At 53.8% G+C, this 17,210-nt stretch overlaps 1 protein-coding gene across 1 annotated transcript in view; it reads left to right on the top strand.

Moving 5' to 3' along the window:
- Positions 1 to 15,636, top strand: part of FLCN (folliculin) — a 16,293-nt gene extending 657 nt beyond the window's left edge. The window contains exons 2-12 of the mRNA XM_010842876.1: positions 3,106 to 3,377; positions 4,554 to 4,700; positions 5,474 to 5,695; positions 6,489 to 6,649; positions 7,993 to 8,084; positions 9,415 to 9,605; positions 11,429 to 11,542; positions 12,299 to 12,422; positions 13,407 to 13,538; positions 13,656 to 13,761; positions 14,406 to 15,636. Of these exons, the coding sequence (XP_010841178.1) occupies positions 3,129 to 3,377; positions 4,554 to 4,700; positions 5,474 to 5,695; positions 6,489 to 6,649; positions 7,993 to 8,084; positions 9,415 to 9,605; positions 11,429 to 11,542; positions 12,299 to 12,422; positions 13,407 to 13,538; positions 13,656 to 13,761; positions 14,406 to 14,607 (1,740 nt within the window). The 5' untranslated portion in view covers positions 3,106 to 3,128 and the 3' untranslated portion in view covers positions 14,608 to 15,636. The remainder of the gene's footprint in view (positions 1 to 3,105; positions 3,378 to 4,553; positions 4,701 to 5,473; positions 5,696 to 6,488; positions 6,650 to 7,992; positions 8,085 to 9,414; positions 9,606 to 11,428; positions 11,543 to 12,298; positions 12,423 to 13,406; positions 13,539 to 13,655; positions 13,762 to 14,405) is intronic.
- Positions 15,637 to 17,210: the final 1,574 nt, after the last annotated feature.

Raw genomic sequence — 17,210 nt, 5'->3', positions numbered from 1 at the left:
CGGATTGCAGGGGCGGGGGGACCCGGCCGCGGTGCCCTGCGGGGGGGGTGGGGGTGCTCACGTTCCTGTCGCGGTGGGAGAGGGCGTGGACAGGACCCTGCCCGACGAGATGTCCTGTTGAGGAGCGTGTCCGGCGAGGGAGGGTTTCTGCTTCTTCCTTGGCTTCTGGAAAGCTGGTTGGGGAGGAATGACTGCCGGGCGGGCATTCGGTAGAGATTGGAGTCGGAGACCCGGCCTCACGCTGCCCGAGGTAGGGTGCCTCGGGCCGTGGTTCCCTCCCAGGCCGGTGGCGCTCAGCTTTAGGCTGATGCCGAGAGAGGTATTTGGATCCATTGGACATCACCTGGCTACTCGGGGCTGAAGAGGGGTTTTCTTGAGTCTGTAGGTGAGCGGCTAACGAGCTAAGTTTTATTTCGGCTGTGATCCGAGGAATCAGAAGTCCTGTCAGACAGGAGTGAGTGTCACTCAGAAAAAGAGTAGTAGCCTGACAGTTTCCTGGATGCTCAGAAGAAGCTTAGCAGCATCACCTCTGCCCACAGGCTGGGCTGTGGCCTGAAGGGTTAAATGGGCATGAAGTGTAACCAAGAGTAGGAAGGATGATGACTTTATCTACTTAAATATCTTAAACTTTACAAGGACTTTTAAATATAAATACTTGTGTCACAAGGGATCAGACATTGCCGTGGACTCTCTGATCGCATCATCAACTTTCTGTGGGCCGCAGCTTACAGGGCGAGCCCCTGCTGAAGCACTGAGAACTGTGGGGTCCCCACGTCCTCTTTCATGTTGTCATTTGAGGTTGGCTGTGAAAGTGAAGTCAGTCATGTCCGACTCTTTGTGACCCCATGGACTGTAGCCCACCAGGCTCCTCCATCCATGGCATTTTCCAGGCAAGAATACTGGAGTGGGTTGCCATTTCCTTCTCCAGGGGATCTTTCCGACCCAGGGATCAAACCCAGGTCTCCCGCACTGTAGGCAGACGTTTTACCGTCTGAGCCACCAGGGAAGTCTTGAGGTTGGCTGTAAGCGGCTTAATTTTTTTTTTCCCCCATGCCCGCTGCTCTTAGAATTGGCTCTGATACTTTTCCTTGCCTATAAAATGGCAGGTCTTGAAGCTGAGGTATGACTGTGTTGCCCTGCCCAATTCATGTGCAAATGGCCCTGCTGGCTGTCACCTAGGTGGGATGGTAGCCATATGGTTCTGATAAGTATAGAATTCATGTGGACACCCTCCACAAGTGTTCCACTTTCTGTGGCAACAACTGTACTCTCTCCAGACAGCTCCTAAATTCACTTATTTAACACGTGTTAACTTGGTGCCCGCTATGTGCAAGGAACTGCTAAAGATGAGACAAAATATATGATCCAGTAAAATAAAGCAGGGAGAGGGGAGAGGGTGATGGATGGGCGTGAGCACTTAGGAGGGGCAATGAGCCATTGGAGGTCTTGGGGCAAGGTGGGTGTGGCTTTCTGGACCCTTCTCCCCAGCCCTGCCTCTTGGTCCTGCTCTCCAGAATCTCCATGGAACTCAAGGTCTTCCAGCTAAGTGTCCTCTTGTCTTAAACTATCTTCTCTCCCACTGCCCACCTTCCTCTAGGACGCCCCCCTGCCCCATACTCTGGCTCACTGTGCCTTCCAGCCACCCCTCCTCCTGTCTGGTCGTCAGGCGTCTCCTTTGGGTTGACTCTGCCGCTTCTGCTGTGAGCCTCATGCTCCAGTGCAGTGGCGGCTGAGTGCTTGACCACACTTTACTGCTGTGGTAAACACAGACTGTCCCCATTTTAGCCTGCCTCCCAGGCCCTGCTGTGTGACGCGTGTCAGGTCCGCCGGGCTGTCAGCATCTCACCTCTGTGCCTCCAGTACTGCAGCCCAGTGGATACCCCCCACCTTTATGGTTTTCCCAAGCAGAGGACACTTGTGTCTGCACGCCACTTCCGCCTTCTTGGTGCCCAAACCACCCTGCCCCCAGCCCTTCCAGGACTCTGCTTCCCTCATGACTTGGATTTTGCTCCATGGTCCCTGGAGTGACAGTGCACTTTGCCTCGCTGCCGGTCATCCTCTGTCACCTTGACCAGCTCTTCCTTCCTCCCACATCTAAGCTCTAGAGGCCCAGGGACCCCCAGCCCTGACTGCCCCACTCAGTGCCACCCCCCGCCCCACGCCAGCCTGCCGTCATCTTCTCCACTGGGGGCTCACCTCAGCACTGCTCTCTGCTCCCAGCTCCCATGGCCCTGCTTCCTTCCTCGTGCTCCACAACCCGCCCATGAGCAGTGTCTGCTTTTATCCTTGGGGTACAGTCACACATGGACTGTCCTCACCACCTTCCGTTGCCCAGCCTGGCCCAGGCCAGCTGGCTTCCCTGTGTCTACCTGGGACAGCAGCCAAAATGATCTTTTAAAGTAACATTCAGATTTATTGTATTTTTCATCAGAATTCCCACAGGTTCTCTAATCTCTGAAAGATAGTTTGGGGTCTTATCATGGCCCTAAAACCCACCCCCTGCTTGACTTCTGCCCTCACCCCCAGCTCTGCAAACATTCACACCCCTTCACGCCCCCTCCTCAGCCCTTGTGGTGCCCTCTGCTCCTTCAGCTCTCAGTCAGGAGCCCTTTTGTCTGAAACAACATCTCGCCTCCTCCAGGTCTTCTCTGCCCTTGACCCCTGTCCTTGTCTCCCTGATGCTGTCGCCACATGAGAGGAAGCAGTAGCCCTGCTTCCCTCCCCTCCTGGGAGGTGAGCTCTGTGAGGCAGCATCATGGCACCTGGAACGCTGCCTGGCACTGGAGCTGCCCCATGGCTGATCATGGAACAGACGCCCCAGGACACTGTCCCTCGTCCCCACGAGCCCTGCCATCGTGGTCCTGCCTGAAGGGTTTCTGTGTGACCCTGCGTTCTGTGTGTCTTGTTGGTCCTCACTCCACGTGCCAGGGGCGGTGTCTGTTTTGTGTCCTTGCATGCAGTGCCATGCTGGTCCAGACTGGGTGCTTAGCAGTGCCGCCGGCCAGATGACCTGCACCCACAGGGCAGGGACAGCCCTCCGGTTGCCGGGCCCTGGAGTGGGCGGGTTATGGGGCTGTCTCGGGCATTTCTCTCCTCTCCCCACAGCCCAGCGCCATCTCTAGGGCACCATGAACGCCATCGTCGCGCTCTGTCACTTCTGTGAGCTGCACGGCCCCCGCACGCTCTTCTGCACAGAGGTCCTGCATGCCCCGCTGCCGCAGGGGGCTGGTAGTGGAGATGGCACCGGCCGAGGCGAGCCAGCGGACGAGGAGGAGGGCGGCATCCAGATGAGCAGTCGTATCCGTGCGCACAGCCCAGCAGAAGGTGCCAGTGCAGAGTCCAGCAGCCCGGGGCCCAAGAAGTCGGACATGTGTGAGGCCAGTGTCTCTTGGGGCCCCAGGGGGGTGCGTTTCTTCTCTGCAGGGGCTTGGGCTTGACCTCCTGGTCATGGATGTGACCTCATAGCTCTGGGCCCTTGGGATGCACTTGCTGCCTCTCTTCCCTCTGGCTATTTCCCCTCATGCCAGCTCTTGCTCTTTCCAGCCCCTCTGGGCCAGCAGGCGCTTGCCACCATCACAGAGTCTGCCTTTCCGGCCTCCCCTCTGCACAGTGCTCACACACTGCCGACCTCCTGTCCTGTCCCCTCAGCCAGGTGTCCTCCTCTCAAGCACCCTGCCTGCTTCCTGAGCTCTGAGCGATGGAGATCAGGTCCCCAAACCAGGCTGATTCTTCACGTGCGGGCCCTGGGTTGGGACTAGAAATCGAGTGGTGTTGGACCTGCCATGCAGGGTGGACAGAAATCCAGCCACGTTAGTTTGGGTCTGTTGAGAAGCAGTCAGCAAACTTGAGGTTGATTTGACTGTGAGGGGTCGAGAGGGAGGGAGCAAAGGTGGGGAGGAGCCTCTGCTGTGAGCAGGTGACACCTGTGACAGGGAGGCAGGCAGGAGGGGGGCCTGAACAGTGGGATCTTGGGGGAGGGTCCTTGAGCTAGAATGGCCTTGGGAGGGTCCTGCATCGCACAAGGAGGGGTCGCCTTGGGGACGCACAGCCTTGGCACCAACGTGGCGGTGGCTTCAGAGGGGCAGCAGACAGGGCCACTGGTCCAGCCCACTTCCATGGCAGAGGGTCTGAGTGTGTGTTTTCAGAGTGTGGCTACCTCCTGAGGCCCTGCCCAGTGTTGTGCCCAGATCAGAGTGGAGGCCAGCACAGGCTGTGTGAGCTGCTGCTCGGCTCTGAGCCTGTTTTGCTGCCTCGAAGGTGGGGGTGCTTGTGGTGACTATCTTGGGTTTGTGCCTCAAGTTAGATGAGTGGTAGGTATGAAGCTCCCCGGGACTCCTGCTGTGGGCGTGTGGTAGACTAGACCCAGTGACCTCTGTGAGGCCCTCATCCGGGTTTTCCTGTTCAGCAAACAGGGAGCTCCTCAGCCAGGTGTAACTCTGGGAGCCAGTTGTTTTTTACAAAAATAGATTCTTTTGTTTGAGATTCGCACAAGGGAAAGAATGTGTGTTGCTTGCTTCCTGACTAACTGGTTTTCTTTTGTTTCTCGTGAGCAGGGCTGCCGGTCACTTGCTGCAGGACACCCCGGCTACATCAGCCATGACAAGGAGACCTCGATCAAGTATGTCAGTCATCAGCACCCCAACCACCCCCAGCTCTTCAGCATCGTCCGTCAGGCCTGCGTGCGGAGCCTGAGCTGTGAGGTGAGCGCCTAAGACCTGGGCCCTCTGAGGAGCTGTTCCCATACACTCCAGCCTGGGCAGCATCAGTGTTGGCCATGGGCAGGCAGGCAGCTGGCAGTCCTGTCATGAAGAGCGCAGGCAGGCAGGCCTCCAGAGTGAGCTGCGGGGCACCCTGGCTGGTTGCTAGCTCATCCTTGTAAGCGCTGGACCTGCATTCTTTGTTCTTCTTGGATGTACTGCTAATATGTAGAGTGTGTGTAGGCCATGTCGCTCCCATCAGATGTCACTGCCATGTCACAGCCTCAGTGCCCATCACGTGCTCTCTGAGTTGACCAGGGAGTGAGTCAGGGTGTTTCTAAGACATGTGACTGCTGCTGTTGCGTTCCGTCTTAGCTTGTATGTCTCTGTGATGGAGAATTTGTAGTTTAATCGCTTATGCTTCCTGTCACTGTACCCACTTTCAGACCTTCGAGGCTTGTCCTTCTTCCAGTATGTTCCAGATGAGTGATGTTGGCAAATCTGAGCCTGGGGTAGATCACATATTTATACGGAGTTACATATGGCTCAAGGCAGAAAGAAATTAAGGAATCCACTGGCCCTTGTGTTCCACAGTAACGAACTTTCTCTTTGGGGAGTTTGATCACAGGAGAGATGAAAGCGGTTGTCTCCTTTCTCTTCCTCCTTTCCCACTCTCCCTGTAATCGGTGTTGGTTCGTTAGTGCAGGAAGAACTGTCTGAGCAGGAGTCACCTGTGTATAGAGGGGGTGTCCTGGAGCACTGTCCTTGTGTCCCAGGTCTGCCCTGGCCGCGAGGGCCCCATCTTCTTTGGGGACGAGCAGCATGGCTTCGTGTTCAGCCACACGTTCTTCATCAAAGACAGCCTGGCCCGGGGCTTCCAGCGCTGGTACAGCATCATTGCCATCATGATGGACCGCATCTACCTCATCAACTCCTGGCCGTTCCTGCTGGGCAAGATCCGTGGGATCATCGACGAGCTCCAGGGCAAGGCGCTCAAGGTGGCCAGGAGGCCGGGCGGTGGGGGCAGGGTGACAGGGGTTTGCGTGGAGGGAACAGGACGGGGGCAGTGTGCCTGCCTCGGGGTCCTGACCACTGCAGAGTCGGAGTTGTGGCCACAAGCTGGAGGCCAGCCTGTCTCTCTCGAGTCTCGCTGCCCTGGTTCTTGTTTGGCTCTGGCTTAACTGCAGTCAAATGCTCTGGCATGATCCCTGCTGATCTTTGCTTCCTCTCACCATTGTTTCAGAAGCCTGTCCACTAACAGTGTGGCAGACCCACATGCCATGTGGACATCCAGGGCCACCTGGGGGGAACAGGCTAGTGGTGCTCTGGTAGCAGACAGTCCCTAAATCCCAGCGGCTTGTTGATGCTCTGTGTCCAGTTCAGGCGAGAGGGGTCTGTTCACCGTGTCAGCCTGGTGGGTGGGGTGGCAGCTGTGGGGGCCTGCTGCTCACAGATGCCTGCTCGGGGGGCACTTGGGCCTGGAGGCCTGGCTCCTGTCCTTGTGGGGGTTGCATGTCACCCCTAGACAGGGTCTGAGCAGTGGAAGCCCCCATACCTGGAGGGGGAGCCAAGAGCACTTGGAGAGCAGCCCCATGGCCACCTTGAGCGGAGAGGCTGCAGGAGAAGTTCTTAACTGACGTTCTTTTCAGGCGGCTTCTGACCGCGTGGGGACAGAGTGTCCTGCTGGGTGGGAATGGTGGCCCCATCTTTCCTCTGGGTCCAGAGAGCAGAGGGCCCTGGGCTGCCAGCTGGGATTGTCCTGAAGGGCTGTCCTCTCCCTCCGTGGCTCAGGTGTTTGAAGCGGAGCAGTTCGGGTGCCCACAGCGCGCTCAGAGGATGAACACAGCATTCACCCCTTTCCTGCACCAGAGGAATGGCAACGCCGCCCGCTCACTGACGTCCTTGACCAACGATGACAGCCTGTGGGCCTGCCTTCACACCTCCTTCGCCTGGTAACCAGACTCGGTCTTCTCACGGCTGCAAGGGTGTTGGCCAGACTGTGCCCAGGTTAGGGGGACCGTCACTGGGCGCACCTGTGTGTGGCTCGTAAGCCTGAGCTTGGCCCAGTCGTCCTTGGCCCTGAGCACGCAGAGGTCGCTGAGAAGGTGCTAGTTTTCGGGTGCTGGTCCCAGGCCAAGGCCGGTGGTCTCTCCTCTCCTGGGACAGCAGTGAATGCTTACACCACTCGGCTCTTAGGGGTCAGGATTTGGAGGGGGCTGACCTGGGCTGCTCTGGTCTCAGGAGGATCTTCTGCTCTCTGAAGCTGGCTCCCTCTTGGGGCTAGCAGATTGGCCCAGCCATGGGTGGCAGCCTCAGCCCTTCACTGTGGTTGTGCCAGTGACCTGGGGGAGCGAGGTGGGCTCGGTGCTTTTATGCCCAGGCCTCAGTGGCCTCAGACCTGCCTTCACCTGCTGTTGTTAGAGGGGCCCACCTGAGGCAGGTGGGAGGCTCAGTCTCCACCGTGTGGAGGGAAGAGTTTGGACAAACTTGTGGACAACCTGGAAACCGCTGCAGTCTGCCCGCCTGCCACAGACTGTTTCTGTCCCTCCCCTGCAGGGTACATTTCCTTCCAGACACCCCAGGTTCTCCTGTGCAGCGTCGCCTAAGCCACGTGCTCACATGGAAATCCTTGAGTGCAGCTCCTGAGAACCTGCAGACTAAGGGAGAAACATGTCTCCCCACCCAAGTGTTCTGTCTTTTAAAAATCATTTTATGATGTATGGCAAAAGCAATACAATATTGTAAAGTAATTAGCCTCCAATTAAAATAAATAAATTTATATTTTAAAAAATCATTTTAATTACAGAAATTTTCAGACAGATCCAATGTGTAATAAGTACTACACACCCTTGCTGTCTTACTTTAGCAGTTATCCGTGTTTTAATGCTTTTTCATATGTTCTCTCACTTTTTTATTCTAGAATGTTTTTTAAGGCAAATCTTAGTTGTGTGCTTCAGCCATTAAATCATCACATGCCACAAAGTAGACTCCTTCTATAGCTTCCTCCAGCCCCATCCACGCTCGCTGTCCTATGCTGCCTCAGGCTTGACCTGGTGTGGGGGCTGTATCGCCACGGGCACAGGTGCTGCTGGGTCTCTGTCAGGGGCAGCTCCTCCTGCACCCCTGCTCCCGGCTTTGCTGGACTCCTGGCTGATAGCAACCACTGGACGGTGCTCAGCTGCGTCCTTATGCCCGAGTGTTCTGTTATCTGGTAGTCAGATCAGCAGGGTCCATTGGTTTCAAGTCCTGTTTTCCTTTTAGCAAGAACACTTCATAGCTGATGCTCTGTTCTCAGGCTCCTGAAAGCATGTGGCAGCCGGCTGACTGAGAAGCTCCTGGAAGGCGCACCAACCGAGGACACCTTGGTCCAGATGGAGCAACTTGCGGGTAAGCAGGGAGGTGCTCATGCTGGGAGCCTGGGGGTGGCTATAGGGTTGCCCTGTGCTCAGCCCACCCCTCTGTCCTGGCAGAGAGCTGATGGAGGGCACCCTGGGAGCAGAAACTGGCCTTTTTGGCTCTTCTTGGTTTTATTGGGGTTTCCTGTCTCATCTTCCTTTATGGTCCCGTGAGAATCTGTCCAGGCAGGTTGGAAAAGCCTCCTTTGACCCTGGGGCTGTTGCTCAGGTAGGGAGGGTCAGGGCTGGGGGGCAGGTGAGTGAGGCTCTCAACCTGCTCGCCTCTCTGGACGGGGCCTGCTCTCTGCTCTGTTCGGTAGCAGTAGAGTGCTGTGCTTCACAGGACCCAGGGGTTTCATCAGGGCAGTGGCTCCCAAGCCTGGTGTCTGGGCCACCTTCCTCAGGTCTGTGGTCAGCTCTCCACATCTGGGTAACCACCTGGGGGTCTGAGAGTCCACGTTTCTTTTGGAGATGATTGGATTTTCAGTGATGTAGTGATGTGGGGTGAACAAGACTTGTGATGTGCTTGACAAGCTGCTGCTTGCAAATGCTTGACCTTAGCAGGGTGGAGCTGTTTCAAGGTTGTTTCTGTCGTCAGGTGACTTGCATCTGAACAGGCTTCCCTGCAAGGGCGAGGCGCTGGATCGAGGTCCACCGTGGTGCTCTCACGGTGCAGTCGACCGTGGACCATTGATCGTAGTGATTGCGCGTTTCTTTGCTGGTGAAGAGGGCAAGGGCAGTCTGTTGGTGAGATGTGTTTACACAGTCGAGAATGTTGCGAGAGGTGCAGGTGTGCAGGGCTCACTGTCACATCTTGGGTTGTATTTTTGTCAAAAAGGTGAGCATAGGGGTTCAGAGCACAGGCTGGAGTCAGATGTGCCTTCAGATCCGGCTCTGGGACACGTGTATGTTCTGTGTTGCCCAGGCACTGCCCCTCATGCGTGACAGGGAGTGAGGATACTCCATTCGTGGGGCTGCTGTGAGGTGAACTGAGATGACAAGCACCTCCTTTCTGTAAGGTGAGAAGAACGGCGCTGACTTCAGGGCAGGACATGTGGAGCCCTCAGGGTAGTGCTCGCGTGCTCTGCTCAGCCTTAGTTTGACTTCTTCCACCAGCCGTGGACAGAACACAGACTGACCGCTCCTGGCCCCCTGGGGCTCCAGAGGCAGCAAGTAGTATAGCCAGCTGGCCTGAACCGGAAGTCAGTAGTCTTCTGGTCGGTTTAACCACAAGGTGCCTTAGGCTGAAGTGGTTGTGTGGCGTCCAGAGAGTGAAGGAACCCAGGGCTGCATGCTGCGAAACTGAGTTGTCCATCTTGCAGAGTTGGAAGAGGAATCAGAAAGCTGGGACAATTCTGAGGCTGAAGAGGAGGAGAAAGGCCCTGCCCTGCCAGAGGGGGCAGAGGGGCGGGAGCTGACCAAGTGTCCAGCAGAGTCTTCCTTGCTCTCAGACTGTGGAGCCTGGCAGCCACGGAAGCTCTCCGTGTTCAAATCGCTTCGGCACATGAGGCAGGTAGGTGGTAGCGGGGGAGGGGGCAGCGATAGACGGGTCAAACACTGGGCCAGGAGCCCCCGCCTCTGCTTCCGGCTCATCTCCACCCTGTACACCTTGTCCTTCAGGCCTGCCATGCTCAGGAGTGACCAGGAACCTTCTCAGTGGGTGACTGTGGATGACAGTGGGCATCTGGGGTGTCTGAGCCCCAGGCTCAGTGAGGATGGAGGGGGTGTCTTTAAAGAAAGGCCCAGCAGTCAGCTTTTCATGAGTCTCGTATCTTGTGGTTCTGGAACCTTCTAAAGGAGTTGAACAACATTGTTGGTTTGCATGCAGCATGGATGCTTTGTAGATTGAAAACAGTGGGCAGTCTTACAAAGAATCAAGAGATCTGAGTGTCCAACTCTAGTAATTGCATTCAAACAAGGGCTTGTCATTCAGTATGAGAGGGAGCCTGCGCGGCAGTGGGGGTAGGGGTGGGGCATGACCACTGGGGGTGCTGGGGGAGGGACTACTGGGTCACAGAGGCCAACAGTTCTTTCTTAGACTCTCTCTTTTTATGTTGAGAATGAATTCTGTCAGAAGACAGTGATTTGTTTTTTGGAAAATTAAAGCCTGATTAACAACAGTTCTCTGTGGGACTTCAGGGTGAAAAACATTCACTCAGCTCGTCCTGGACTAGGCTGCAGGCCGTGCTGATTGTTTCTGTGGATGACAGTTGGGAGGGGTCTGGGGTTCTGCCAGGGTGGGTCCTGGAGGCAGGTCCTCAGGGGTGGCTGGTGTTGGATAACAGGATGAGGTCTTCAAATCTGTGAGTTGTTGTTCAGTCACTCCGCCGTGTCCGGCTCTTTGCGACTCCATGGACTTCAGCATGCCAGGCTTCCCTTTCCTTCACTATCTCCTGGAGTTTGCTCAAACTCATGTCCATTGAGTTTGTGATCCCATCCTACCATTTTGTCCTCTTTTGTCCTCTTCTCCTCCTGCCTTCAGTCTTTCTCAACATTAGTCCTTCCAATGAATATTCAGGATTGATTTCCTTTAGGATTGACTGGTTTGTTCTCCTTGCTGTCCAAGGGACTCTCAAGGGTCTTCTCCAATACCACAGTTCAAAAGCATCAATTCTTTGGCGGCCCTTTGGTGGCAAATTGTCAGTGCCACATGGTTAATCAGTTGGTTAAAGCAGGAAAAAGACAAGACGGGCTTCTCAGGTGGCTCAGCAGCAGGAGACACAGTATATGGGGTTCAATCCCTGGGTCGGGAAGATCCCCTGGAGAAGAAAATGGCAACCCACTCCAGTATTCTTGCCTGGAGGATCCCATGGACAGAGGAGCTTGGCGGGCTATGGTCCACAGAGTCGCAGAGTTAGACACAACTGAGAAACTGAATGACAACAGAGACGGGATAGATCAGGGAGTCTTACTCCCAGGAGGAGGGGTGGAGGTGTGCTCTGGACGTGGATCCACACTGAACAGGGCAGCCTGGGTGAGCCGGTGTGGAGACCCTGCTCTTCCTTGGTGCTGAAGAGTCACAGCCCTGGTTTGCTTTTGAGTGGTTGAGCCATAGTTAAGTGTGTAGAGAGAGAAGGTATGTTGTAGAAAGCTTAGAATGAATAGCTTTAAGTTTTTAAGAGTAAAATTGAAGGACAGATGTTGAAGTGTTGAAGCTTTGGGCTCAGGCTTCCAGTTGTGAATGTAGAGAGGTCCCCCTGCCCCTTGCTGTCCTGGGGCATGTCACCCAACTCCACCTTCCCCCTCTGGAGGTAGATGACTTCCTCTCTCCTGGCCCGCCTCCTTTGCTCCACAGGCAAAGTTTCTGGATGGAAAGCTGTACACTATGTTTTTCAGGTCCTGGGTGCCCCGTCTTTCCGCACACTGGCCTGGCACGTCCTCATGGGGAACCAGGTGATCTGGAAGAGCAGAGATTCAGACCTCGTCCATTCAGCCTTCGAAGTCCTTCGGGTGAGAGAGTGTTTCTTTCTGTCATGGTGGTGGGGAGACAGTACTGGCCTGGTGGGTTTTATGAACTGTGGACTTAAGGTGTGCGTGTTAGGACATGTCAGAGACTCGTTGCCTGAATCTAAGATCTGTGTTTTTCTCCACTATTAATATGGGGGTCGTCTGCCCTTTCACTGACGAGGGCCTGGGTCCCATCCCTGGTTGGAACTGATTCTGCGAGACACACACACAGCTTGGCCCCAAGATATTTAGAAAAACAAAAGGTAGTGATTTGTGGCTTTGTTTCCCGTGAGGAATCTGCTGTCCTCATAGACTGATCACATCCTGTCTGCTTCCCCATCCCCACCCCTCTGAGAAGCCACCTCCACCGGGGGTGGGCTCAGCCTCCCCGGCCTCTGCACAGCGCGTTCTCAATGGGCCTGCCGTGGTGCACCCCACAGGTGTAGTGGTGCCACGGCCGGGGTCTGGCTCTGAGGGTGCGTGCATACCGCCCTCTGTCTAGGCCCTGAGGGCGCGAGGTCAGGCTCTCAAAAAGCTTTGGGGATGAGGGAAGAGACACACAGCGGAGCAGCTGGAGAATGAAGGAGGAGCTAACCCTGCTGAGCAGGCCACGGTTGGGTTATGTGGGAGACGGCCTGGGGCCAGGAGACCAGGGATGCCTTGGGAGGAAGGGGCTCTGCACAAGTGCTGAGTGCACTGGGGTGTGGGGATGGAGTCAGCCGGGGCAGTGCTCAACTCTGGGCTGTTGTGTCCCTGCAGACCATGCTGCCCGTGGGCTGTGTCCGTGTCATCCCCTACAGCAGCCAGTACGAGGAGGCCTACCGCTGCAACTTCCTGGGCCTCAGCCCCCACGTGCAGATCCCTCCCCATGTGCTGGCCTCAGGTATGTGCCTCGGGACTCAGAGTGAGACCACACGACTGGGTGTCAGCTGTGTGTTTGAGGACCACGCCTGCTGGCCTCAGAGGCAGGAGGTTCCCATGTTGAAGGACCCACTTTCCCAGTGGCATTGGCCTCTGTTTTCTGTCTTTAAGACAGGTGTGGGTTGGGCTGGACAAGCTCATGGTTAGGGTAACTTGCTGGGGTGTGGCTCTCCGTGGGGGCATGTCCCATCCTGGGGATGGTTCAGGAGTCCTGCTGGACTGACCCCTCTGCCCTATGGACTTCCTTCCTCTTTCTGGTCTCCTGTTTTATCTGCCTTAAATCCGTCCCTGCTGCCCATCAGCACAGCGGCCTTTGCTCCGCTCAGCTCCACCTTTGGGACAGACAAGCTCACGAAAAGAAAACGGCTCTAGAAAAACGGCCAAGAAGCTCATTGGCGTCCCTCTTCAGCTGGGGGCATTTGGGAATCAGCCTGGGCACCCATCCCCACCTCCTGGTGTGTCCAGGCTCCTCCAGTGATTCTGTGAGATGGTCAGACGGTTGCTCACAGAGCTGCCGTCCTTCAGCACTCAGGCTGGGCCATGAGTCCAGGAGGCAGTTTGCAGAGCACAGGCTCTAGTCTCAGAGACGGGCTTGATGTTATTACCACCATAGCCATGTGACCTCGTGCAAGTCACTTAAATTCTCTGTTTCCCTGCCTATGAAGTAGGGGTTATAGCAGGACCCCCCTCACAGAGTAGTATTCAGCCAACTGAGGTATATGACATAATCGGTAGTTATTGTCACTTGATGCATTGTTAGTTTGAGTCAAAAGTGAACTCTTAACTGTGTTCACAAACGACAGATTTTAAAGGCCCAGGTATTAACCTCGGGTGACTAGAGTGTTTCCCAAGATGGTCTGAGATGATTCGGAGCCGCAGAGTCGGGTGGGCTTGTCGTGGGGTGAAGGGGCACAGTTGACAGAGCAGTGTGTCTGTGTTGCCCCAGAGTTTGCTGTGGTCGTGGAGGTCCACACGGCCACTCGCTCCAGCCTCCATGCGGTTGGGTGTGAGAGTGAGCAGCCTCTAAGCAAGTACGAGTTTGTAGTGACCAGTGGGAGTCCTGTAGCCGCAGACAGAGGTGAGTGCCGCTGAGCGGGCTGCCTCTGGGATCTGCCTCATCCCAGAATGAGCTGGGGGGTGTTGGGGGGCAGCGCTCAGGCTCTCCTGGTGCTGACCCTCTCTGCCCCGCTCCCAGTCGGCCCCACCATCCTGAATAAGATGGAGGCTGCTCTGACCAACCAAAACCTGTCCGTGGACGTGGTGGACCAGTGCCTCGTGTGCCTCAAGGAAGAGTGGATGAAGTAAGCAGGCGCTGTCGCGGCTCCTGGAGTCTTGCTTTCTGGGGAGGGCTAGGGTGCCAACAGCACGGCGTTCTGCTGAGGCAAACCAGAGAAAGAGCTGAGGCCGTGGCGCTGCGGGTGGTACAGCAGGGGAAGGCTTACGAGTCCGCCACTGTGCAGCCAGCTGGGTGACCTTGAGCAGGTGACTCCGCACCTGGGCCTCAAGCTGCTCTGTGCTCTCCAAGGAAGCAGTTGTTCTTGATGGTTAATTAACTTAAAAAGTTGAAAGATTGGATAGTTCCCATTCTATTACAGCAGATAACTATTCCCTCCTGCCTTCTTAGTAATTTTTTGTCAGTTAATTAGCCAAACATCGTTCTGACTTTAAATAGTGCAGTGAAGCTTCAGAGCAGGCAGTTCCTTTCATGACAGGAAGGAATGTTTGTTTTTTTAACCTCCCTGTCTGGATGCAGCAGCATTAGAACTGGGCAAGTGGGAAATGGCGGGGCAGGTGTGAGCTGCTGCTCTGCTCTGTGCTGACTCCCCTGTTTCTGTTCTGCTCTGCTTATCAAGCTGTTGCTGGTCTTGAAGCCTCTTAGGCCCCAGGACCAGAACTCTGCTGATGGCGCTACGGTAACTGAGTGTTTGGTTTTGATTTCCTACAGCAAAGTGAAGGTCCTTTTTAAATTCACCAAGGTGGATAGTCGGCCCAAAGAGGACACGCAGAAGCTCCTGAGTATCCTTGGAGCATCTGAGGAGGACAACGTCAAGCTGCTCAAGTTCTGGATGACAGGCCTGAGCAAAACCTACAAGTCACACCTCATGTCCACGGTCCGCAGCCCCACAGCCTTGGAGCCTCGCAACTGACCCCACCATGGGAATGAGCGTCCAGGTGGCCTGCTGGGAAGTGGCGATGGCCAACTCGCCGTGACGCTCAGACACAGGTCTCTGATGGCGGTCACAGGGGTCCTTCTGTATCCGAATGCTGACCCAACCCTGTTTGCTCAGAAGTGGAAGCTGTTGGAGCTGAACTCTGCTCTCTGTGTGGGGTTCGTACCTGGTGTGGTTCTTGGCATCATCCCACAGCCTTTGAGCTGCTCCAGCCCTGAAGAGGGCAGTTGGAGACTTGTGACAGTTTGTCCCCTGCGTTCGCGCCCTCCTGGGAGAGAAGAACGGATGGAAAGTATGTGTCTCCTGTCTGTTCAGCCTCGCCTGAGGTACCTCAGCCTGTCAGATCCTGTCAAGGTTAGCGGTTGAACCGTTCTATTCTGAAATTCAGCAAGGGTTTTCCAGGTTTTGTATGTGTTGTGAGTTTCCCTGTAGTTATGGGTTTTCAGAGTATGTGCTAATCTGGAGTCACTGCTAATAACCTGGCTTCAAGTCAGGGCTCTGGGAATGGCTCTGGGTGGAGTGGATGGTCCACGCTCATAGTTGGAGCGTCTGGAATTCGTGTGTTTAAGTTATCTGACCACCACTCTTGTGGCCATTCTCTGCTGTGGTTGCTTTGAGAGTACCCTAAGCTTGAGGACAAGCCCTGATCTTTTTGCACAGAGATGACACTCTGCTGAAATGCCAACTGGAGTCCTTTGACTGGCCTCGCTCACTATACGCAGCTAAGACACCCGTGGTAGTTTTATTCCATATCACTCTGCCCTTGATTGCTTCTTTAAACGTCTACATTTGTCTGCAGGTAATTTTGGTGTCTTAAGACAGGTTCATTGTCCCTGTGTACATTTTTAATAAGGATTTGTGGTTTGGAAGGGTTTTCCAGTAATTTTGCTGATTTGTTTATAGTTTTTTGTGTTTAATTTATATTTAACAGGAAGACCATGTTTATATGACTAGGTATATGTATTGTGCAAGAACATCAAAATAATAAAGATATATTTTTATAAACTGTTGACTACATGGTTTTATTGGTTTGATACCTCAGATTTTCTTGGGATCAGTCACAGAAAATAAAATGGTTAGAATAAGACCAGTAATAGAACTGTTTTGGAACTCTCTGCTGGAGGCTTACAATTTCCAGGGGAAGACTTAATAAGTTGTGATTAATTTTCAGTCAGTTTCAGCTCTTTGTACAATTTCAGGTTCCCTTCTCCTACCCCTAGCCATGTGGCAGGACCATGCACGTGTTCTTGGATCAACTTGCACATAGCTTGCGGGAATGAGGGTGGGTGTCCTTTGGGCCTGATCGCTGCATCTGATCAGAGTGCAGATGAAGAGCGGCAGCCACTGTGGCTGTACCCCACCACCCCCGGATGAGGTGTCTGTCAGGGAATGATAGTGGGCTGGGGCCCTCTTTCCCCTTCTGAGGAGCGAGACATTAAAGAGTAGGACACTCATAAACAATTTACATGAATGAGAAAATTAAAAAGTGACTGTGCACATCCAGGGAAGGGTTCAGAAAAAAAGTCTGAGAAAAATTGAAGTTTACACCTTTAGCTGATCCTTGGCAAAGAGCCTACAAAGTAAAAATGACAACAACAACAAAACAGTAATCCCCTGTTTACTGGGAAGGGGGATTTAAACGTCCAGTGTTCAACAACAAAACCAAGACATACAAAGAAACAGGAAAGTGTGGACAGCATGTTGAAAGGAAAAATGAATTCAACAGAATCTGTCCATGAAAAAGATTAAACGGCAGATATATTAGGCAAAGACTTTAAAACATCTGTGTTAAAGTTGCTCAAAACAAAGATGCTCAAAGAACTAAAGGAAGATGTGGAGAAAGTCAAAAGAATGTGTGAACAAATGGAAATTGATAAAAGGACAGAAAACCACTCGTTACTGACTGCTTACTATATGCCAGGCATTATTTTAGGGGCTAGAAATACAGTTCCCTGCTCTTTTGAAATGTCCATCTTGTGAGGAAAGTGAACAGTAAACAGCTTAAACAAGTGAAAATATTGACTGTGAACAGGCCAACACAGAGTAGTGAGACAGCAGTGCAATACTGCAGTGCAGAGTGAGGGAGGGTCACTCACTCCGCAGGGAGAGGTGAAACCTGGATGATAAGAGCGATCTGTTTCCTTCCTTCTTATGCCTTTTCCCCCTTTATTCTAGCTCATGGATTTAAATACATACATATATGCATGGAATTAAGAATAAAACAGAAAAATCAAGAAAACTAAAATTTGGTTCTTCAAAAAGATCAACAAAATGACGGTGACTGCAGCCATGAAGTTAAAAGACGCTTAACTCCTTGGAAGAAAAGTTATGACCAACCTAGATGGCATATTGAAAAGCAGAGACATTACTTTGCCAACAAAGGTCCATCTAGTCAAGGCTATGGTTTTTCCAGTGGTCATGTATGGATGTGAGAGTTGGACTGTGAAGAAAGCTGAGCACCGAAGAATTGATGCTTTTGAACTGTGGTGTTGGAGAAGACTCTTGAGAGTCCCTTGGACTGCAAGGAGATACAGCCAGTCCATTCTGAAGGAGATCAGCCCTGGGATTGCTTTGGAGGG

This window comes from Bison bison, unplaced genomic scaffold (assembly GCF_000754665.1).
Source record: "Bison bison bison isolate TAMUID 2011002044 unplaced genomic scaffold, Bison_UMD1.0 scf7180017864180, whole genome shotgun sequence".
NCBI lineage: Eukaryota > Metazoa > Chordata > Mammalia > Artiodactyla > Bovidae > Bison > Bison bison.
Note: the sequence above shows the minus strand (reverse complement) of the source record. Positions and strands in the feature narration are given on the sequence as shown.